Source organism: Sander lucioperca, chromosome 10 (assembly GCF_008315115.2).
Source record: "Sander lucioperca isolate FBNREF2018 chromosome 10, SLUC_FBN_1.2, whole genome shotgun sequence".
Lineage (NCBI taxonomy): Eukaryota > Metazoa > Chordata > Actinopteri > Perciformes > Percidae > Sander > Sander lucioperca.
The window spans coordinates 7413458-7438758 of NC_050182.1; the positions used below are offsets into that span (position 1 = coordinate 7413458).

A 25301-nucleotide genomic window follows, 5' to 3' on the forward strand; every position below is an offset into this window, starting at 1 on the left:
TCTGTAGATGGTGTTGCTCTCACCTATACAAATAAATGAAGAAGCAGAGCAGGTGGTAACCCAGTTTAATCATGGCCTCCTTCATGTGGGACTTAAGCTGACCTCGGTTGTGGATCTCTGTGGGGTCAAACACGCCCATGTTTCCCATCGGAACCTTAACATACCTGTAGGGACAACAGGGACAAGAAGAGAGTAAACCGAAGAGCCTGATTGCACCACAACTGGTCAGAAAGACCGTGTTCATAGTAGAACAGCCAGTCCTGCAATTCGCCATTGGGTTGTGGACAGCAGATCAGAGGCCACGGTGGAGACAGTGAACCAGGTGAAGTGAAGGTCAACTTGTCAACTTTTATACAACCACAGCGCGCTTGTTAAGCAAATTGTTATGAATAAGCGAAAACAAAAACTGTCTTTATGTAGCCTAACTGTTTATCTTAATTCGCCACAAATCTTAAAAGTTTGGCAAATTCTTGTAAACTAAGCTACTGGCTGAGATGGCAGCCCCCCCTCCAAACTAGGATTGGGTACCGAAACCCGGTGCTAATATGGCACCGTTGCCTAAATGACCAGTATCTACCGGATTGAGTAGCAACGTGGATTTTGGTGCCTCATTTCGGTGCCACTGAAATGCCTGCGCTTCTCTCTGATGCTCCGAAGCGGGCATTACAGGCAACAGAAGCATCGCTGCACGTGACGCTAGTTAACACTAGGGCTGCACGATATGAGGAAAACACGTGATATGCAATGACGTTGTTGAATATCACGATAAAGATATTACTTGCAATAAATAAACAGATATTTAAGTGTTTCTTACTTATGCCTTTCTGCTGGTTACAGTGTTCTTCTAAAATACAACAAATGACTTGTTGAATTTAAAACAGATGAAAGAAAATCATTTCATTACTCTATGGAACAAATTGAACATTGAATTGAATATAAACTGGAACCACTAAAAAAAGAATGAGTTACATTTTAAAGTGCAGTTTTCTACTGCTTTTTTCTTTCAGCTAACACAAAACATCACTGAGTGTCTTGTGCGATATGTCGCAGCCTTTCGCGATTTGTATATTGCGCCAGTTGATGTTGCGATGACAATAAAAAAACATATATTGTGCAGCCCTAGTTGACAGCAGTTAACGTTAGCCTACCGTTAGCTAGTAGCTGGATTAAACACAATGGTTAAAATGCTGACAGCTAACATTAAAAGGTGTGAAGTGTGACTGTATTTCACTGTAGGGGATTCCAACAGCGGGACGTTAACAGTCTGCTGTTGCCGGTAAAACAACACAGATGGTGCGTTCACTGAAACTGGTAGCTTAAGCCTCGTGGTGCATTCAAAGTTATTGTAAAATACCCTTTTCCCATCTGGTGGTTGTTTTGTAATTTTTCACTTTTTTAAGTATCGGTTCAGGCACCGTTTAGGCACCGGCACTGTTTTCAAAGTATTGCTTTAGCACCGGTATCGGAAAAAAACACAGACGATACCCAACCCAACCCAAACCAGCCCCTTCTCTCTCAACAAGCGGTATGTTACCAGCAGGAAGTGAATCACACCAGCAGTAGAGGGAGGACGGGAAGAAGAACTGATACTGATGTCGGTGTTCTTCATTCTCTCTAAACTTCATTCAGTAATGTCTACATTATTTATTTTATTGACATTTTAGATCCGTTTCCAGCGAGATATTAATAAGTGTATATGTGACTTGGCTGTTGTAAACTTTACTGTTGCGGCTCTAGAAACATTTAATTACATTTAAATATAAATCGATTCTAATCCTGTTCTGAAATTAAAAGAATCGGAACAATACCCACCCCTACATCTGGTTAGTGGCTTCACCCTGACTTTGGGAGGATGAGCAAATCACAGTTCAAATCCCTTTCCTATAAGCCTTGTATAATGTTATTTTGGGATTATTTGGTTTTATAGTGCGATCACTCACAAAAATGTGAAGGATTACTTCAGGACATCGCATTTACTTCATCAGTGAGTTTTTCCTTCTTTTTTCCTTATTAGTTTATCCTCAGGAACTGTTCATTGTACAGGTGCGTATGGACTGCTACAATGTAATTTAACCAATGTAATGATCCACTTTTGAATGGACTGTGTCCTCTCTGATTAAGTGTAGAAAAATATTGGGCTATTGACAATAGGGCTGGACCCGAATATTCGAGTATTAAAATATTCGTTCGGTGGGTTGGTATTCGATTTGAAAATTTGACATTCAAATATTCGTTTTTTTTTTTTTTTTGCACAACCTGGCATCCCCCTCCAAACAGTTCTCATTCGCGCTTGAATATGTTCGAAATATAATACTCTCTTTTACAATTTTCTTATATAGCCTAGCCATTTTAATAGGATGGACAACACAACCTCGTTATACTTAATAAATATATTTGCTTCTTCTTGGACTACTAAAGTGTTCCTGCAACGGGAGTATTCTCTGGCTAGAGCGCAGAACAGCGCAGTTTGCATGGACAGAAGTGCATGCCTGAGCTTGTATTTTGGGTTAAGCTGCGTTGCTTTGACATTGTGGAAAATAAAATAATAGAAACAAAATGTATTATCCTTTTTACACATTATCAATCTAAATTAATCTACTGCGAAATATAGGAGACTTTGAGATTTTACTGGGACGTCACATCACATGCCCCAGTTAAAACGCCCATGAGTTGAACATCATTACCGTCACGATTCAGCGAAAAGAAGACAAAAATGCCGAAGACTTCATCTGTGTGGGAGAACTTTAAATTAAGTGAGGACAAGACAAAGGCAGAGTGTCAAATATGCAATTTGAAACTGGCCTACCACAACAGCACATCAAGCTGAGAAATCACCTGATTTCTGTAAGTAGAACGAGCTGCTTTTATCTGCCATTTACACGTGATAAAAATGTGCACTTAATTTTCATGGAAGTTCGGTTAATGACGAACAGTAAAAACGTAGCTTTTCTTAAGTTAACAGATCTGTGTGTGTGTGTGTGTGTGTGTGTGTGTGTGTGTTTTATATCATTAGTGAAGTCTCCGTTCTCGGGGCATATAAGCCCTGCTCGCGTGAGGCGCGCCGATTCCTGCTCGCGCTGTTCTGTAGTTTAGGGACTGTTCGTTATTTAATTAAGGGTCCACCGGAGGAGTTTTGTGGCCTCTAACCTAAAAAGACGTGACCTTCCCCTCGTCAGTAATAATTTTCCTATGACCCTCCAAAATGATTTGAAAAAGAGGCATGACCCTCCCCTCGCGTGCAAGTTTGCACTTAGCAAAGAAGTACAGACACCATTTGATTTTTACAGCCATGATGTACAGGAGTTAACCTCTGCATTCTCATCTTACACATCACACTCCTCTGTTATGGTGTGGTGGCCATTTCAGTAGATTTACTCATTAACATTGTTGTGGAAACACAATAAGCATGGAAACTAAATGCACACTTCATGCATTACTGCATTACTTCAAATACTAAGTTACTCCTCTAGTAAACTAGTATTCACATGAAATAGAACAATAAAACATTGAGACCATTCAGCAAAGGACGCTGGGATATAACCAATTCAACACTGGTTGCTATGGACTTGTCACTAGGCTTCGTCATTGTATATTTAAGAACATAGGTAAAGCTACCAAAGCTGAACATTATATTCCAAAACATATATGTTTATTTTTAAAGCAGATTTTAAGTTACATTGTAACAATTCGCCCTTATGAAATCCAATCGCGGCACGGCTCTCTTGGAACGCAATAGACAGACGCTTAAATTCAACTAAAATTTAACAGTGAACAATCAGTGTTGGACCTACAGTCTGTTAAGATGCCTCTCCAAACTCACCATAAAACATTAAGACAAGTTGAGAAAAAAAGATCCCTATTTTGCCGTAATCCAATGACACGAAAAAAAAGTAATCCACAGCGATCAGTAGATCCACAAACAGAGTCACGGTGTATCCAGCAAGGCCTATACGAGCGTCACATTCACCAGCCAGCTCCAAACAGGTGAACGAGGCCTCTCCACTTCACCGTTTAAACAAAGTGGAATAAACGTATAAAAGTCCAAATCTACACAAAACATCAATTAGTAAGCTGACATCACATTTATATACATGGCATTTAGGAAACCTTTATTGCAAGGTTGGCACGGCAAGATGTCCAGACTAGTGCAACAGTAACTTTAGTTTTTTGCGTCCTGCTGCTCCCATCGTCAGCCAGGTAATACTTTTTTTACTAAAGCAGTATATGAACTCTGATGTATTACCTATCACCATTTAGTTGTTTTGTGTTATTTAAGATATTTATTTAATATCTGGTCATGCCAGATGTAATTATTCCACTCATTTTTTAAACAATGCAATTACCTGTTTGAGCCACCAGGGGGCAGTGTTCCTCCTGCCCCAGCAAACTCTGCATATGCGATCAGACCATCTGCTAGGGGGCCGAGACTGAGAGCTACATGGATAAATATGCACCAAACAAGCCACTTTGAAATTTTGCTCTTTTCATGAATAAAAAAGTTGGGTGACCCCCCCACCCAGACTAAAAAATGTTGGATGACCCTCCCCTCAGCATAAAATAAAAAGACATGACCCTACCCTATTTTCCTCCGGTGGTCCATTCCATAAATACCGAACGGTCCCTTATTAAAACTTTATTAATTCTGAACGCGTCTGGCCTGTCTATCTATATTGCACCAAATACGACACTGCACTCCCTTGTGAAGTCGTTTGGATGAAAGGTTCTCAAAATAATCAAAATGCAAACAGACAGACAGACACATAGAGATTCCTGCCTTTATTAGAGATAATAATATGTTCAGCACCCTCTCTCCGAAGCTTCGAATATTCGATGCTCATTACTACCGAAGCTTCAAAGCTCAAAAAATGGTATTCGGACCAGCCCTAATTGACAATGCATTGATCATGAGCTGATTATCCATTGTTTTTAAATGTACTGAGTGGTATTTTTTTTTTTTGCCTTTTTCTGCTCACAGTCCGTGATGGGAGTGCCACTTTGTGAATGAATGACGTCATTCAAGAGCCGGACCTGATTGGTCCTGGTTAGTCAACCAAACTATTTAAGGCTATGGTTGAGGTAAATGTGTGAATTTACCTGATGCAGGTCTAAGACCGAAACGTTGTATTTTTCTAAATAAATTATTGCTTGCGTAATGGTCAGTGTGCAGGACTCTTCTCTAAGCTTTTGATCTGCTACTTTTGATCATATCCTACGCACCTGCCTGACAAAAGAGGTGTGCAAAAAAGCTTTCTTATGTTACTTCATCAGTGAGCAAATTAGTTTCACTTTTTTGAGTGTAATGTGAAAAACAACATGTGTGTGATTTAATGAATATTGTGATGATAGTGTTAATTTTGACAGCAAATTCAGATTTAGTCTTAGTCTTTTGAATAACACACCATTTAGTTTTAGTCTTATTTTAGTCATCTGAAATCTTTTAGTCTTAGTCTAGTTTTAGTCGACTAAATATCATAAGAGTTTTAGTCTTAGTCTAGTCTTAAGCCTTTTAGTCTTAGTCTAGTTTTAGTAGACCAAATATTAGCAGATTTTAGTCGACTAAATCTACAGTGGACTTAGTTGACTAAATGTTTCTCCAGAATTTCCGGTCATTGGAAGTATCCATCAGTCTGTTATGGAATGGTATTAAGGTTTGAATATGCAATACAGACACAGATTTAACGGTTCGTCCTAGACCTAGCTCTGACATTTCTGTTGTTCATGAGACATGTCATTTCCCTCGCACCGGGTGCACTGCAAAACGTTAGCGTGTTGCTAACGAGCGAAGTCAACTGAAATCAGCCAAAGCTGCATAACTAAGATTGTGCAACTAAACACAACTAAGTATAATGTAAACAACCTTACTGTTGTGAAAACGTCCTCGAAACTGTGCAAAGTTCTGCAAACTCGTCCTCCTGTGTAACTGCTGCTGCGTTTGTTTAGCTGTTGCGCCTGCATTTGCCGCGGCTTTTTTAAAATGGCTCTGCTGCTTCCGCATAAATCAACCTACCCTCAAAGATTCGCTATGATTGGATTTCTGTGTATCCAGCAAGGCCTATACGAGCGTCACATTCACCAGCCAGGTCCAAACAGGTGAACGAGGCCTCTCCACTTCACCGTTTAAACAAAGTGGAATAAACGTATAAAAGTCCAAATCTACACAAAACATCAATTAGTAAGCTGACATCACATTTATATACATGGCATTTAGGAAACCTTTATTGCAAGGTTGGCACGGCAAGATGTCCAGACTAGTGCAACAGTAACTTTAGTTTTTTGCGTCCTGCTGCTCCCATCGTCAGCCAGGTAATACTTTTTTTACTAAAGCAGTATATGAACTCTGATGTATTACCTATCACCATTTAGTTGTTTTGTGTTATTTAAGATATTTATTTAATATCTGGTCATGCCAGATGTAATTATTCCACTCATTTTTTAAACAATGCAATTACCTGTTTGAGCCACCAGGGGGCAGTGTTCCTCCTGCCCCAGCAAACTCTGCATATGCGATCAGACCATCTGCTAGGGGGCCGAGACTGAGAGCTACATGGATAAATATGCACCAAACAAGCCACTTTGAAATTTTGCTCTTTTCATGAATAAAAAAGTTGGGTGACCCCCCCACCCAGACTAAAAAATGTTGGATGACCCTCCCCTCAGCATAAAATAAAAAGACATGACCCTACCCTATTTTCCTCCGGTGGTCCATTCCATAAATACCGAACGGTCCCTTATTAAAACTTTATTAATTCTGAACGCGTCTGGCCTGTCTATCTATATTGCACCAAATACGACACTGCACTCCCTTGTGAAGTCGTTTGGATGAAAGGTTCTCAAAATAATCAAAATGCAAACAGACAGACAGACACATAGAGATTCCTGCCTTTATTAGAGATAATAATATGTTCAGCACCCTCTCTCCGAAGCTTCGAATATTCGATGCTCATTACTACCGAAGCTTCAAAGCTCAAAAAATGGTATTCGGACCAGCCCTAATTGACAATGCATTGATCATGAGCTGATTATCCATTGTTTTTAAATGTACTGAGTGGTATTTTTTTTTGCCTTTTTCTGCTCACAGTCCGTGATGGGAGTGCCACTTTGTGAATGAATGACGTCATTCAAGAGCCGGACCTGATTGGTCCTGGTTAGTCAACCAAACTATTTAAGGCTATGGTTGAGGTAAATGTGTGAATTTACCTGATGCAGGTCTAAGACCGAAACGTTGTATTTTTCTAAATAAATTATTGCTTGCGTAATGGTCAGTGTGCAGGACTCTTCTCTAAGCTTTTGATCTGCTACTTTTGATCATATCCTACGCACCTGCCTGACAAAAGAGGTGTGCAAAAAAGCTTTCTTATGTTACTTCATCAGTGAGCAAATTAGTTTCACTTTTTGAGTGTAATGTGAAAAACAACATGTGTGTGATTTAATGAATATTGTGATGATAGTGTTAATTTTGACAGCAAATTCAGATTTAGTCTTAGTCTTTTGAATAACACACCATTTAGTTTTAGTCTTATTTTAGTCATCTGAAATCTTTTAGTCTTAGTCTAGTTTTAGTCGACTAAATATCATAAGAGTTTTAGTCTTAGTCTAGTCTTAAGCCTTTTAGTCTTAGTCTAGTTTTAGTAGACCAAATATTAGCAGATTTTAGTCGACTAAATCTACAGTGGACTTAGTTGACTAAATGTTTCTCCAGAATTTCCGGTCATTGGAAGTATCCATCAGTCTGTTATGGAATGGTATTAAGGTTTGAATATGCAATACAGACACAGATTTAACGGTTCGTCCTAGACCTAGCTCTGACATTTCTGTTGTTCATGAGACATGTCATTTCCCTCGCACCGGGTGCACTGCAAAACGTTAGCGTGTTGCTAACGAGCGAAGTCAACTGAAATCAGCCAAAGCTGCATAACTAAGATTGTGCAACTAAACACAACTAAGTATAATGTAAACAACCTTACTGTTGTGAAAACGTCCTCGAAACTGTGCAAAGTTCTGCAAACTCGTCCTCCTGTGTAACTGCTGCTGCGTTTGTTTAGCTGTTGCGCCTGCATTTGCCGCGGCTTTTTTAAAATGGCTCTGCTGCTTCCGCATAAATCAACCTACCCTCAAAGATTCGCTATGATTGGATTTCTTCCCAACTTGTCCCACAAAAAAAAGAGTGGTTCTGATTGGATCTCTTCTCCATTCGTCCCTCCCTAACATTTTCGTCTCATTTTTTATTTGTTGACTAAAGTGTCTGTTATATTTCATCACAGTCTTCGTCATCATATCTGACTTTTTATTTAGTTTTCGTCTGTGAAAAGGGTTCGTTGACTAATATTTTTCGTCATAGTCTTCGTCAATGAAATTAACACTGTGATGATAATAGTCTAACATTTTGTGAAAATGCATAGTCTAGTCAAAATGTCTTGGGGGAGGACCCCACTTCCCCCCGCTGCAACCGCAGCACCTACAGCCTCCTAAAACCTAGGGAAAACCCTGAACACTGCAGAAGAGCATGTGCTCTCACAAACAATGCAGGAAATAGCAACAGTATGAGCATACCTATAAATGTTCCAGGCTGCTACAGGCAGGTTGAGGAGGAAAATGAACCAGTGCATGGAGACCAACATCAGCATAGTGGAGAGACACTGGCCAACCATCTCTGGAATAACCCACTGGAAACACAAAATATCATAATAATATCATTAATAGGTTGAAGGGACAGGTTTGGGAGGGGAGGGGGAGGGGTTATATTTTGTGTGGTGTGTAAAATATAAATAAAGGATTTTTACAACTAAAATCGTTTTTTGTTATTACAGAGGTAAAGTAACAAAAAAAGGTACTGTTGTGTACCGGCACCGAATTTCAAATACCGGCATCAGTACAGAAATGTAAACAGTGCCCAGCCCTAGCCCCTGTCCCCAAAATGACCAAAGCCCTTGCCCGAATAACTACCACTTAGTAGCACTCACCTCCACAATCATGAAGTGCTTTGAGCAGTTATTCAAAATCTTCCATCACCTCCTCCCTCCCTGACTCACTGGACCTGCTTCGATTTGCTTACAGGCATGCTCAGGGACAGCTTTATCCCGCAGGCTATAAGACTTTTGAACTCTTAGGCTCTGAGCTTATCACATGTCACTTTACCTTTAAACCTTAACTTTATATACCTTTACTTACTATGTTACAGTAACAGTTTACTCTACTTTGTGTGGGTGTGTGTGTATACTCATTATGTAAATATACATTGACTGCATTCCTTTTACATTAAGTTTACATTCAGATGTGTTCATTGAGTTGTTTAAAAAGGCTTTCATGTTTGCTGCACCTCCTACTTGGAATGACCTACAGAAAACACTCAAACTACAGTGTCTAATGTCCTTAAATGATTTTAAAGGTTATGTTAAAACCATAGAACATGAGTCCATCCACACGTGCAAAAAAACTAATGGCACTTTTATTTAATTGAAATGCACTTGAGTTGTCTTTGCCTCTTTTGTGTTTGTTTTGTGATTGTAAAATGTTTTTATATGTAACTAACTTGTTCTGCTATCTTGGCCAGGTCTCTCTTGAAAAAGAGATTTTATATCTCAATGAGACTAACCTGGTTAAATAAAGGTTAAATAAAAAAAAAAAGAATTGCAATACTGTCTACACAAATTACTTAATTTACTTTGCAATATGTTATGATGAGCATTGTTGCAGGTTGCCTAAACCTAACCCACAAACAGACACACACACACACACACACACACACGGCCTAACACTTTCATTGCCAACTAATCTGTAATTGTTGTAGACATGACAAATAAAAAAACCTTGAACTAATAACATCTCTTTGTAATATCTATAAAAACAGACGTGAAAATCCGCTTTAGCAATATAATAGCATTCACAAGGTTATTCCTGGCTCAGAATGGGCCTTTTGGGGGACACATATGGGGACCTGGGGGTCCTCCCCCAGGAAGTTTTTAGCGCCAAAGACTTCATTTCCTGCATTCTGATTAATTTTTAGGCACAAATTTATGGCGAAAACGTCTTTATTGATGTCAAGGAAAACACAAATTTCTGCTGGCAGGTTAAAATTCAAAATATAAAATACAATGGAATATAATGCAGTAAGGGGGTTTTCATATCCTGGACCTGGGCACATATGTCCCCAAAGTCCAGTTTGTGTAAATAATATGAACAGGGATTGACGGTAACTTTTTTTCACGTTTTGCTCCTAAATTTAGGAGTGACTTACGTAAACTACTATTACTGTTGTAGCTCATTTAATAGTACAATTGTGTTATAAATACAAAACGTTATGAAGTGTAATGTTTTCTCCGCAGAACCATAAATCCACTCAAACGGAGATGCCATTTGCGCTACTTTTATAGCGGAGCATTCAGGTCCAGTCAAAACCATGTAGCTTTTAGCTGGTTTATCAGCGCCAGCCACATGTGTAAAATACAGCAGCTGTGGATGAGAGGGAGGCTGGCTGCTGAAAAGCAGATGTTTTGGCACTTATGATTTTCCTTTAGCGCTTGCTATAAGCCCTCATTCATCATATAATACATTTAACATTAAAACATGTAACAAGGCACTACAAAAAAAGGCATCATAAATAAAAAGATGCAAAAATCTGTGACAGTAATAATCCAGGATAACATAACTTACTTTGTTTAGCTTGGAGCAGCAGGCTCTAGCATTGATGTAGTCACATTCTAGATCAGACAGGGTGATAATCTGAACTTCAAGTAAAGGTGCTACAAACTTGTAAGAATCTGTAAGAAAATGTATTTTTATGTCAACGTCCTCATTCCCTGCTTCTATCAGCTCCATTCAACTGGACAAAATAGACACATGACAGACAACCTACAAGACGTTGTGATTAGTGATCTTGTCACCTTAACCACAACTTGTCATCCATCTAGCTACTCTGCTGTTAAAACTGGTTAATCTTAACTTAGTTCACGCTAGCCCGTCTGACTCTTGTAAGAAGGCGGCTAACCGGTCAGCTAGCTAGTTAACGTTAGCGCGGCTAACCGGTTAGCTAGCTAGTTAACGTTAGCGTTACTGTACTGACATGAAGAAAGTATTTCATAAGGAGCTTTCTGCCAGCTAACGTTAGCCGCTTTGAATGAAGCTCAACACCGGCCAGAAATCACAGAGCCGAAAAGGATACAAAGTAGACCGAGAGGAAAATCAGTGCACAGCAATCCACAAGTGACAGAATGAACACTGCCGCTTCCATTTTTTTTTCTTCCGTCTGTGAGTTGATTTCATTTCCGGTCAGTTGTCGATACAGTCATTTTATTGCATTACTGCCACCTAGCGGACTGGAGTGGAGCGAGTGAACCTTAGGAACTGGACAGACGGTCAAAACAAAGTTAAGTGATTGTTCTGATACTGAATTAAGCTGAATTAGCTTGAGTAATTACCAATATATCAGTAAGATGCTGATTGCTGAAAACTATGTTTGTGAATGTCATGCTTGTTATTAAAGTGACAGCTCCTGGTCCTGGGGACCAATATCTCTGCTTTCTCAATTCTCAAAAATACTTGGAAAAACTATCTGTCAAAAGGCTAGATAATTTCACTGATAAAAACAATTTACTAATGGACAGTCAGTATGGATTCAGATCCGATAGATCAATGTCTATGGCACTTATTGAGTTAGTTGAAAGATTAACAAATTATAATTGAAAATAAAATGCAGTGGGGATTTTCATAGATCTGAAAAAAAGCTTTTGATACTGTTGATCACAAAATCCTGTTAAAAAAATTGGAAAGGTATGGCATAAGAGGTGTGGCCTTTAACTGGATAAAAAAACTATATTAAAAACAGGAGTCAGTTTGTTCAAATGGGTAATCACCGGTCAGTGAGTCTTAATATTTCCTGTGGCGTTCCACAGGGGTCAGTTTTAGGCCCAAAACTATTTATCCTTTACTTAAATGACATTTGTAAATCATCATGTACTAAAATTTACTATTTTTGCAGACAACACAAATATTTTTGGTTGTGGGGATAACTTCCAGCAGATGCTGGAAATGGTCACTAATGAAATGAATAAATTAAAACTCTGGTTTGATTCAAATAAGTTATCTTTAAACTTGAACAAAACTAAATTCATGATATCTGGAAATCGCACTATAACCACAGATGTCAAAATAGTAATTGATAATGAAACAATTGAAAGAGTCTATGAAAATAAATTTCTGGGTGTTGTTCTTGACCATGAACTCTGCTGGAAGCCACACATTAAATATCTGTGCATGAAGATGGCCAGGAGTATTGGTATATTGAGCAAAACTTGATACATCTTGAACAAAAATACATTACATACTCTGTACTGCACACTTATTGTATCATATGTTATATTGTGTGGAAGTTTGGGGAAATACCTACAAAAGCAAAAAAAAGAGCAATTAGGATAATAAATCACATCGGGTATTATGAGCACACCAATCATCTGTTTTTTAATTCACATTTGCTGAAATTTATGGACATTGTTACATTCAAAACTGCACAATTGATGTTTAAAGTTAAAGAAAATAATTTATCATGTAACATACATGCAATGTTTAATGAAAGAGACGGGGATATCATCTAAGAGGTCATTGTATGTTCAAGCAACCTCTTGTGTGAACTACTGTTAAAAGCATGTGCGTTTCAGTTTGTGGGGTGACCTTATGGAATGGACTGAACAATGACATCAAACAGAGCCATAATATCATTCAGTTCAAAAATAGATTAAAGACATCATTACTTGACCAATACAGAAAAAAATAAACTGAAACATAGGATTGGAATTTGTAAATTAAAGGTATTGTTGTATATTATTGTATTGTTGTAAGTTTTGTAAGACCGAAAGATTGTATGCTGTATTTGCATATCTATTTACTTTGAATTATTATGATTTTGTGAAATAAGGGGCAGGACCAAATAAGCTATTTGCTTCCGCCTGCTCCTTCTCGAACTAATCCCTTTTTATATTTTTTATTTTTGTTTTGTTTTTTGTTGTTAGATTCTGATTGTTGGTGTTTTATTTTATGTTTTACGTTTTTTTTTGTTGTCTTGCAACATTGTTGATTGTTCGAGATAAATAAATAAATGAAATGAACTGCAGTTCCTTGAGTGGCCATGAGGCAAGTCAATCCCCATAGAACCCCGATGTTAAAAAAATCCCAACTTTATAGCAGAAATAAACGTGTTTACAGCAGTTTGTCTCTATAGTTCGTCTCTATAGCTAATTTCCTGACATGACAACTGTATGTCTCTCTTGATGTGTGACGGTCCGAGGAGAGGAGAGAAGACTGCAGCCGCACGCCTTCACTCTAGTAGGCTACATCATTCACTATAGTAACAAAGGAAGGCACCACGCTAGTAAGCATTGCAGTTATAATGCTGTCTGTTACATATTCCCCCTGGTAATAATAAGGCTGTCCCCAGCCATACACAGCAAGAGAAGCAACCAACTTGCACTTAACACATTGCACTACATTGACTTAATGAAAAGTCTGCAGTAACTCACAGGAAAGATGTGATGACATGATAACATATCAAGAAACAGAGTATACAAAATATACCTTGCATATTATGCAGATAAGTACAGTGAAAAATCCCTTAATATTTTCCAATACATTGTACAGTAACTTGAACCACATTACCAAACGGAAAGGTGACAATGTATAACGCAAAACCTTTTAAGAAAACTTGGTTACACTTTACAATAAGGGCACATCAATTAGCATTAATTAATGCATTAATTAACTGCTAATTAAGGTGTCTAATAAACATTTATTAACAATGTTCATGTTTGTTCATGTTAATTGATGCATTATTTACCATTAGTTAATGCCTTAACTAACTGTTAATCACAGTTAATTAAGATGTCTATTTTACCATTAATTAATGCAGTAAGAAGCCTTGACTAACTATTAATAACAGTTAATTGAGGTGTTTATTATATCATTAGTAAATGCAAGATTAAGCCTTGACTAACTGTTAATAACAGTTAACTAAGGTGTCTATTTTACCATAAGTTAATGCAGTAACAAGCCTTAACTAACTATTAATAACAGCTAACTAAAGTGTCTAAGTAAACCATAAGTTGATGTTAATTATGGTATTTCCTAATATTACTAGGTGGTTGATAAAGATGTTTGATCAGCCAAGCCATCTCATTATGAGAAAACTGTTTTTATTGTTTATTTACGGGTTATGGTTGTCCACATACTTTTGTACACTATATTTGTCCATCCTCCAACACATTGACTTACTTTTGGTAGAGGGTGAGATCAGTGAAAAGACTCCATAGTCTCCATGCAGAGATTTGCTTGTTCCTTTGTCTTCATGTAGACATTAACTTAAAGCCCAACCTATTATTGTGCATGCTATATGATCATTACTTAACCATAACTGGTCACTTGATTAATGTATAATAATACTGAATATGCATGACTAAACCATAACTAAACAGTTATTAATGCTCTTTGAGAGCCTTATTATAAAGTAGAGAACATTTGCACCTTAACTAACACTTGATAAATGTATAACAATACTGAATAAGCATTACTAAACCATAACTGAACAGTTATTAATACTCTTTGATAGCCTTATTGTAAAGTTGAGAACATATGCACCTTAATTAACACTTGATAAATGTATAACAATACTGAATAAGCATAACTAAACAATGATTCATAGTTTATTATTACTCTTTGGACTTAAACATTCACACAGCTTTTAAACATTACTGAAACATTGCCAATGTGAAATCAAATCTTCACGACGACCTTCTGTTATGCACACATATTCAAAATGTAAACAAGGTTTTCATTTGATTCTGAGCTTGACTCAGTCAGTTTTCTTCTCTTTTTCCACTGAAGACTCAGAGCTATAACAGTGTGAGTCCTGAATGGAGATTACACTGGACATTTTCCCCCTTTTGTCATCTTCACTGGCATGTCTTCTGGATAGTTTTCCTCTCTTGAAACCTAACAAACCAAGTGGGATATATTCATTTCTTTTAAGTGCATGCAAAAGCTACGGATGCAAGGATTGATCGTTCACTAGATCAACGTCAGATCTTTACACATATTGTACACTTAAATGACAACAAAACATGATAGGGCAACCTTAATGGTACACACTCTACCAAGTGAGTGGTGAGCTACCTTGACGATCATGATTATCCATTATCTAGATTGTGTCCAGAATATTAATGCATTGATGCATCTGACAGCCAGCAATCACAGCATTCAAATGTTTGTTTGTATAGATCAGAGTATACTATGAATCATAAATAATCATTATCATAGTGTAGTTTTATTTATAAAACAGGATTTGACAACATTGATGTTTAAGTTTGTGTTTGCAGTGCGTCTTCACGGAGCCCTGGAACTATCACAGATAGAGAAAATATTTGTGCGTGGCCTCGAGTTATTATTTTGTGTCGTACCGTAGCCTATATGGAAAATGCAGGACTTGTTAATGCTTACTGCACAATCATCAAGTTGCTGCCACCGGTGTTTTCTGGCGTCTTAGGAAGTAGCCCGTGTAATGAGGACGTTCCCTGTCTGTGCAATCAATGCAATTCTTAAAGTGTTTTGTCATCAATTCTTTTAGTAATCAAAAAACTGAACACGATTTTCCGCTCTTTGCTCGGCAGGACCATAGACTGTATATATTAATATTAACAGTATATGGGCAGGACACGAAGCGTCTCAGCTGAGAACGGTGTTGTGCCGAAAACAGACTGCTAGAGGGCAATGTTGGTCATGTTGTCCTGATATCCAAACCAAGAGTAAATGAAATGTTATTAAAAAAGTGATAAAAGCTGTCCCATTTTTGAGCGGGGAAATATTTGTCACGAGTTTACACGAGAAACAGATAGGACATACACTAGATTACATACATACACACATTTATCATGGATAAAGACATATACAAAGGTATTCTCCGATACTTATCAAGTGGTAAGTATCCAGAGGGATACTCCAGGAATGAAAAAGCTAATTTTCGTCGGAAGGCCAACACTTTTGATGTGCAAGGTAAGAAGACATTGTGATGCATTGCATATACATTGTCAACCACCACGCATTTATTAATTTATAGATAGATCAGTTTATATTTGAATGTGTGATCTGCTCTTATGCAATAACAGATCATGTTAGTAATTAATTAACAGAACGCCTGCCGAAATACAACTGCACCCCACAGGCACAGTCACTGAATAATGTTAGTTATGAAGTGCACCAATATCACATAGATTATTGTGATTTTACGATACAGTTTCATATTTTATACAGGTGTTTATATAGAATAGCCACCACCAAATAAGTCTATGATCTCTTTATTATAGACCTATAGATTACTTTTTTTTATAATCCAAACTAATACAGCCTACTCTTTTTTTCCAAACACGGAAAACTCTTCTACAAGAAGAAAAAACACTCCATAGAGGTGGTGTGTGGACCTGCAGAGGCTGCCACAATTTTTAAGATTTTCATGACAGCAGCAGAGGGGCACACTGTGGACAAAAAAAAAAAACAGGGATGCCAAACGGCTCTCACACTTAAATACATGTAGGTCTACTGTAATTCATCAATGATTGAAATCTCAAATAACAAAAATATTTGACTGCTTTAACAAGTTATTATTTATATATATATATATATATATATATATATATATATACACACACACAGTATACTTGCATGGTATGAGGTCTACTAAAAGCCCTGAAAAGTTTGTCTTTGTCACCCTTTGCAATCCTGAGTTAGGGGGCGCAGTTCTTTTTTGGCATGGGTTCATGAGCCTGCCAAAATGTGATTTCTCCCCCTCTAACTCAGGACAGCAAATTCTGACAATCACCGAATTTGCTATACTTGCATGGCATGAGGTCCACTAAAAGTCCTGAAAAGTTTGTCTTTGTCAGCCTTTGCAATCCTGAGTTAGGGGGGGCGCAGTCCTTTTTTGGAATGGGTTCAAGGAGCCTGCCGAAATGTGACTTTTCCTTCTCTAACTCAGGACAGCAAATTCTGACAATCACCAAATTTGCTATACTTGCATGGTATGAGGACTACTAAAAATCCTGAAAAGTTTGTCTTTGTCAGCCTTTGCAAACCTGAGTTAGGGGGGTGCAGTCCTTTTTTGGCATGGGTTCATGAGCCTGCTGAAATGTGACTGCCCCCCCCCCCCCCCTAACTCAGGACAGCAAAGTCTGACAATCACCCGATTTGCTATACTTGCATGGTATGAGGTCTACTAAAAGTCCTGAAAGGTTTGTCTTTGTCAGCCTTTGCAATCCTGAGTTAGGGGGGCACAGTCCTTTTTTGGCATGGGTTCATAGAGCCTGCCGAAATGTGACTCCCCCCCCCCTCCCCAACTCACTCAAATCACCCAATTTGCTTCTGTATGGACTACAGATGGAAATTAGCCCTTGGGCTACAATCTGGCACTTTTTACATGGACTTCTGTACATGTTCATCAAATGTGCATTGTTCTGAAATAATAAAATTAATAAAATAAAATAAAATGTATTTCTTTTCGCCTATCTATTCTCCTGTAGCCATATAGTATGCTGTGCCTTACGTCATTGCTCTGCTGATATGGTAGTATCTGAGTCTGACAGACACAGACACCCCTGTTTGGGTCTCTGGTCTCTGTGAGACAAATTATCTGATGCTGCTACTGTACAGCCGGGCTGCTCAACTTTATTTTTACAGAACGGACACAAAGCGATGCACGGGTTTGCTCCAGAGCTCCGTGTGTTTGAGCCTGAACCATATAGACTGTTAACGTCACGTCACAGGAACACGGGAACTTAAAACTTTGTGTTGTCTACAACAACTAAGCTAATGACATTTGGGGTTACAATAAAAACATTCGGGGCTGAAGCCCTTCAAAAATGACCTGGTTAATATTGGTGCACATAACTATTTAGACTGACCAATATTGCCATCTAGCGGCGTGCAATTTTTCAAGTTTTCGGCACAACAGGACTGACAGACAGACAGACAGACAGACAGACAGACAGGCCCGTGTCTCGTCACTCACATTGGTTTGAAGCCGGAGATATAGTGATTGTAAAATGTTCATGCATAGTGGATCGCAACTTGTTCATCAAAAGTATTTTAATAAAATCAAAAATGAATGCAATCAAGTAGCGGCTAGACTTAAATGAGGCTGTTTGGCCGGCAGCCGACACTTATGGAAAGTTCTGTTCATATCAATTATGAAAACTTAACAAAACCCTTTATATTAATAAAAAAGAAGTGCATGTGCACATGTGGAAACAATCTGACAATCACATCATTAGACTATGAAAGCATATATTATTTATGTTGTATGAAAGTCAGAAAATAAAGTCAATTCTTAAAAAAAGGTGCTGTTGATAGGGGTGCTGCCACACCCTCCGCACCCCTACTTCCAACGTCTATGCCAATGTTGGAGCCATTTCATTGGCAACCAGCATGTGACGCTGGGGGTAAGAAAAGTTTATTTAAAGCAACACTAAAGCACTTTTCCCGCTTCGGTCCCCCTACAGGTTGGAAGTGGAATTGTCCATTACATTACATTATGCAAGTTTGCCAGATCGGGTAGTGGATCTGTAGTTCGAATGAGACATAATGAGACATTACGACAGTGGTAATGGACATTTCCGCTTCCAACCTGTAGGGGGACCGAAGCAGGAAAAGTGCTTTAGTGTTGCTTTAAATGTGGCCTATTTGGTTCAGCTGCGTGCACAGCAAGGTTACAGTTTTATGACCGTGGTTACGTGTATGATAGTCTCCCTTTGCCAGACCCTCCTCCAAAGCACGCCGAAGGAGGGTCTGGCTACTCCACATAGCATTCGGGGATGGGAGGAAAACGTGCCTGGTTTATAAAAGGACTAGGAGAGAGTACTGCTCTGAGATCGGCACCGATTGCCTCCAGCATCCTCCATCGGCCCTACACCAGTGTATACCCACTGAAAGCCATGCCCACATTATAGATTAACAGTTTGAAGTTTGGCATTAGCATCTGCATCTCCTCCTTTTGTATCCAGTGCTGCAAAATCCCATCTGTTTTGTTTGACTGTGACAAGAGTATCATCCTTTGATCATATATCATGTTATGAGCCAAATTGCATTGCAAAAATGATGGAAACATGAGCCTCTTATTTGTCTTTGTGGCTTTCCAAATACAGAACTCAACAAGTAAAGGAGGGATTCAAGTTTCCAGAGAGGACACGCTGCAGCGTCAGATTAAATACTACTTTAGACAAACAAATCAGCAGATAACATTGCATTCCCTTGAAAGTTAAATAATTTATTTACCACTAAAGCACCACAACAACACTGTGTTACAATACAGCATAGTGGGTCACAATATCATCATCATCATCATCATCAAAACAACAACAAATAGACAGAAAATAACAGCTCCTTTGTGACAAAGTTGGTGCCTAACTCGCTTTGTTTTCTGCTACTCAGCAGGTCCACTGGCACAAAGGGACAGGTCACTCTTCATTTGATAATGGGGGGAGTTCTGAAGAAAACTTGGTACTTTAAAATAGTATAATTAAAACAACTTCAGTGCAGTTTGTTTTTATTAAAGAAACAAAAAGACAATGACAGACAGACAGACTTTGCAAATTTATGGGTGAAATAAATGTTTGACGTTGGCAGGCAGACAACAAACTGATGACACTACAAACCGCTACTACAGAGCGACAGAGGTGGCTGTAATATTTTTGGTTCTAGGAGCCTTTTTTGAAGGTCATATTTATTCTTCATTTATACATTCTATAATCTTTCATCACACTAATCAACAACATTTCTCCAAACAAAGCTCCATCATTACTTACCAGAAGACAGCATCTCCCTTCTTTGAACCCAGACCTTTCATAGCTAGTGTGGACTGAATCTGTGGCTATGAGATGATACCGCTGTAATTCTAAGGCTTTCTCTATGTGTGGAAAGCCTGTAATTTTTCAACAGCAATCAATAGTATGTACAGCCATAAAACACATTAAAGACACCTCTGTTCATTGACTTTACATAAGTTATTCTAGATACGACAGCAAGAATCTGTGTGTCCATAACATTAAAGGGATAATTCCGGTTTTTGACAAATGGGGTCTAGTTTTTATAGTCAGTGCATGCAAGTTTCATACTTGATTTAGAAAACCTACAAAGGATAGCAAACAAGAACACACACAAATGAGAACATGCTTTGCTGTGACTGTGAAAACTGTGGGCAGAGGGGAGTGAAGTGGGGGGTATATGTCAGGGGTGGGGCTGTGTTATTTTCAGGACTTATTTCACATGTAGACACTTATCACTTATACTTCCAGTGTTTGCCTTAATCTTATATCTCTCAATGTGACAATTGTGTGAGGTGATGCATGTTGACAGGGCCTTTAAATTGCGAACAGGGACATACCTGTACAAAAGCCATATGTATGCATGTATGTATGTATGTATGTGTATCATACATGTGCAGCATGTGTGTGTCCTGTGCAGTGGGGCTACAATAAGCCACATTTTGGAATGACTTTGATACCACTGCTAAAGATTACTTTACAATCATTATATATTTTCATCAAATGTGTTCTGCCAGCTGAAATTTGTTTCAGAGTCACCTCTAGGCAGTGTACTCCAGTGTGCACTGGAGAAGACAGGGAATTCAAAATAAACACCAGGGGTGTCACCAAAGCAACTAGCACTGAAATCTTAAAATGTGGTCATAGAAGAATTGTGACCCAGATATGTACTAAGCTAGACATTTTAAATTTGAAAAAAAAACAATTGCATGTAAATATCAAACTCTAAAGCAGGGAATCTCTGTCTGTCTGTCTGTCCTTTCCATATCTCCAGAACTGTTCATCCGATTTACTTTTCCTGTCCCGTCCTAAGTATTTTTATGTCTTAAATTATTCTTGTTTTTAGCTATTTATTGTCAATCTTATTGTGGCACTCACAATTTCATTGTATGGATCTCTGTGCAATGACGATAAAGGTTTATCTTATCTTACTTCACACTTGGCGTATGTATTGCTGGAGACCTAATGGTGTGCTTTGTGTCAGATTTGGTGCAATTTGGACACATATAATATTAATAAACTCCTAATAAACATGCAAACAGCTGTGCAGCAGTGGGGGCAGGGCCTCAGGGCTCTGCCGGGCTTCATGGCTCAGCGGACTTTGTCAAGCATGCCGTCTGCAGGGGGCCACCAGTGACCTATACACCTCTTTGAAAAATGAATATCTCCGCCAAGTGAGAAGAAGAAACTTTATTATTCTTCACATACAATCATACAATACAATGTAGTGAAATTAAATCTCTGCATTTAACCTGAATCCGGGGAGCAACTTGGGGTTCAGTGTCTTGCTCAGGGACACTTTGACATGTGGCCGGAGGAGCATAGGATTGAACCGCAAATCTTGTGCTACTCTACCTCTGATTCACAGCCACCCCTGTGTATTTCACCGTGTGTGTTTCTGATCACGATGCTGGGTATATTAACATTACACTCAAACTCTTCTTCATTTTCCTGGAGTCAAACGAACATGAGAAGATATCTTGCAGGAAAAGTGCCATTGCAGAACCCTAATAACGTTACCACTGGCAAAATGCCTAATTAATCATGTTTTTAGATTACTTAACTGCCGTAGTTATGTCAAAGCAAGCAACTAATATGCCTGTTTGGAAATGAATACCTCCGCTGAGTGTGTTTCTGGCCACAAGTAGCTGCAACTTGGTGTGTTTTTCAGGGGCAGATTTAGTGATTTGGGGGCTGCAGTCAAATGCTGTCTTGCTTTACTTTCACCCTTTCTCTAACTGGGAATGTTGATATTGGCAGTGGTAGAAAAAGTACTCAAAGGCTAATATTAAAACTATTAATACCGCATAGTAAAAATCCTGAATTTAAATGCAGAGGTATTGAAAGGAGCCCCGAGGAGATGCTACTTTCAAATCTTGCTAGCTTTCCAACTTTACCAACACTACCTTTAAGGCATTTCACTGGATTCATCACGCAGTTGCTGTTTGGTATCAACCAGTTTTTCACATCATGAACTGGATCCCATTCTATTTAATATGGTTTATAAACTGTTGCCAGGAGCAACATATCTAACTATTTCACTTAAAGACAGCAGTGATCAAACCCTCTACTATATTATTTCATGGTTTTCAGCTGCACGTAAAGCTATTAAATGTGAGGGCATTCTTATTTTTTGCTGTCTTGGTTTGCTTGGCTACATAAGAACATTGTCATTCAGACTTGTGTAGCACCAAATAACTACACTGGCACTCCTCTTGGAGATGGTTGAATAGGTGAAAAAAAAAGCTGCATGTTGATATTGGACAGCCAACAGCTCTTAATGCTTGGAAAGCAACATATTACACAACAAACTAAAGACTCTTGTGTTCTCCATGACATTCGCTGTACACAAGCCCCAGTCTGCTTGTGATTAGGCAGTGTCAACCTATGCAATGCAACACTGTAGCTATGGTACTCAGCATTGGTATCAAAGTCAAGTTTCTGGTATCATGATGACACTGTTCTATATGTTGTGTATGCATTGAATCTGTCTGACCTCCATTCTCCAGCACACCACCCCAAAGTGCCGGTGTGAAAACACTGCTGTGAGTATAATGTAATGTAATGTCAGAGAAAATACAGTTGTACGTGCGTGTGTGTGTGTGTGTGTGTGTGTGTGTGTGTGTGTGTGTGTGTGTGTGTGTGTGTGTCTGTGTTTGTGTGAAGGAAGGAGAGAGTGTTTGTGCTGGCTTGTAAGCGCTTTTAGCTGCACTTGCAGGACTTGACCTTCATGTTGGAGAGCTGCTCTATTTTGGGGGTCTTTCCAATGTAGTAGAGGATGGTGAGGGGCTCCAAGTCCTGAGAGACGCAGCAGGGTGATGCAGATGCTTCAGGGTTAATGGTGTTATACAGGCCTAACACCTAAAACACAAGAATTAGAGCTATTCCATGAAGAAAATATGACCTTAAGTAAAGTAGAACAAAACATTAATGTTCAAGTTACTGACCTTACCAACTCTAATCCCACAAATTCTTTAACCTTTGACCTTTCCCTCAAATTTTGCGAAGTTATGAGAAATTCTTTCTATTTTAAGAATTTCCCAATTTGGGCTCAATAAAGTACAATTATCTATACAATACCTTGGAATGCTGGGTGTCGGCGCTCCAAAGATATGGACAGGCCCCAGCACAAAAGTTGGCCTCATAGCCCTTGGGCTCGTGGATCCACCTCCAACCCAGGTCCTTCTTAAAATCGATGTAGAGTGACCGTAAGCAGCAGTTGTCCTGAACGTTCCTACAAAGAGATGAAGGGGAGAGGTGAATCATGTTGCAGTAGTCTGACTTTGGTGTACACAGTTCATTATAGATGTTGATGAATATAAATAAATAATATTTAAGTGTATCTATTATTTATTAGATAGCACAGATAAACAGGAAAGGGGGGGAGAAGAAGAGGGGATAACACAGCAAAGGGCTGTGGGTTGGATTCGAAACCATTTGAAACCAGGCTGCTGCCAAGAACTTAACCTACATGGAGCATACGCCCACCAGGTAAGCTAGCCCAAGGATGCAACAAAATTGCCCAAACCAGACTCAAACCCAATATTTTGTTGGGAGCATTGTATATCCAATGCTGTCCAAATTGCTCCAAAATCCAAACCCCAAGTTTATTGGGTACCCAATAAATGTGAAGTAGATTTGATGAAGGGCTCATGAGATATTTCACACACACACACACACACACACACACACACACACACACACACACACACACACACACACAGGCGTCCTGCTTTATTAGATAGATGTAGCCTAATACATTACAAATGTAAGGTAATGTTGTAGAATGTGCTTTTATGTGTGTTTTGCCCTACAACAGCGTTCTGGGCTGTCTCTCCTTTCACTCACTCACACGCAGCTCAAGAGAATGAGTAGGTTAGAGATCATAGGTTCAATAGTTGATTGAAAATGTTGCAGCTCCCACATGTGTTCAGCCACATCTTTTTTTGTTGTTAATGACCCACCTTCTGCTGCTGTCTTGGAAAAGTAGGAAGCAGCTTAAAGTCCTCTCCCAAAAACTCAAGACAAGATAAATTACAGGAATCTTAATCTCACTGAATGTTATTCACCCAACTAAAAAATGCAGACAATAGATAGATTTAAGACATTTATTAGGGCCTGAGCGCCGACTACGTCACCAAATTACATTGGTGCCTTTACATATGCACCATGCATCAATAAAATCAATATAAATGGGAAGTTAGGGATAGGGTTTATACTTAAGACCATGCGGCTCACACATTGCCATATTTCTTGATGTTCAAAGCATTGCGACGTTTGCTGTCGAGCTTTAGGTTACACACTCTTGTCGGGGAGGCTTAGACCCGTCATAATTGCTTGCAGTTCTAATTAGGGCCTGAGCACCAACGGCAGTCGTTTGACGTAGACTCTTGTGTAAGGTATCACTGAACTCAGCAGAGTTCCTTTTTCATTGGTGACGGTTTGTAGTATTCAACGTTGGCCCAAATGCACGGCCGCAGGGAGTGGCATCCGCCAGTAACCCAGACGCACGCAGAGGTGCAAGGGCCTGTCAAATACTGTTTGCACCTTTAATTCTTATTTTTATTTTGATAAATGAATCACCTTTTTGAGGGCCTAAACATACTCAAAAACTCACCAAAGTTGGCGGTTGCATTTGGCCTGGTGAAAATATACTTTTTTAAAGGGTTTTGTGACTAAGCGCACAAAAATGGCTCGCCAGCGCCCCCTAACAGTTTTCAAAGTTGAAGCCCCCTCCTTTAACTTTCACGTAGAGTAACGAAAATTGGTACACATATGTATCATGTTGTGACATACAAAAAAATCCTCTTGGACCCACTCCCTATGAGCTTGGCGCAGCTGTACTGGCGGAGATAAACATGGAAAAACTGTCTCAAAAGAATCCACACAAAGTGTGGTTGATTTACAACCACACTTTTTTGATTTGATTAACAAATACTAAAATACGAGTTAGAGACACAGATACACATTTACAGATACAAATCGCTTTGCATTCATTTGTGCATTGTGTTTCAAAAGTCACAAATTAGAGGCACAGATACGACACAGATTTACAGATGCAAATATCTCTGCATTTATTTGTGTGTTTCACGAGTTGCAAATTCGTATGAGATTGTTTTAGCACCAACGTTTTGACACGACAAAAGGGCACAGTCTATCTGTGTCTATAGGCATAATGCTCTCTATGGAAAGCTATAGTAATGCAATTCCTCTGTGTTACCAGCTCCTTAACAC

At 38.8% G+C, this 25301-nt stretch overlaps 2 protein-coding genes and 1 long non-coding RNA gene across 3 annotated transcripts in view; 1 reads left to right on the top strand and 2 right to left on the bottom strand.

Moving 5' to 3' along the window:
- LOC118495992 overlaps positions 1–6004 on the top strand; it is a 24137-nt gene extending 18133 nt beyond the window's left edge. The window contains exons 3-4 of the long non-coding RNA XR_004898446.1: positions 1889–1899; positions 5693–6004. This is a non-coding gene — a long non-coding RNA (uncharacterized LOC118495992). The remainder of the gene's footprint in view (positions 1–1888; positions 1900–5692) is intronic.
- Positions 1–11404, bottom strand: part of cnih4 (cornichon family AMPA receptor auxiliary protein 4) — a 13739-nt gene extending 2335 nt beyond the window's left edge. The window contains exons 1-4 of the mRNA XM_031319815.2: positions 11159–11404; positions 10651–10719; positions 8551–8663; positions 24–164 (exon numbers count right to left, since the gene is read on the bottom strand). Coding sequence (XP_031175675.1) covers positions 24–164; positions 8551–8663; positions 10651–10719; positions 11159–11227 — 392 coding nt within the window. The 5' untranslated portion in view covers positions 11228–11404. The remainder of the gene's footprint in view (positions 1–23; positions 165–8550; positions 8664–10650; positions 10720–11158) is intronic.
- A 7866-nt stretch (positions 11405–19270) lies between these two features.
- Positions 19271–25301, bottom strand: part of tgfb2 (transforming growth factor, beta 2) — a 77282-nt gene continuing 71251 nt past the window's right edge. The window contains exons 6-7 of the mRNA XM_031319813.2: positions 23148–23301; positions 19271–22928 (exon numbers count right to left, since the gene is read on the bottom strand). Of these exons, the coding sequence (XP_031175673.1) occupies positions 22770–22928; positions 23148–23301 (313 nt within the window). The 3' untranslated portion in view covers positions 19271–22769. The remainder of the gene's footprint in view (positions 22929–23147; positions 23302–25301) is intronic.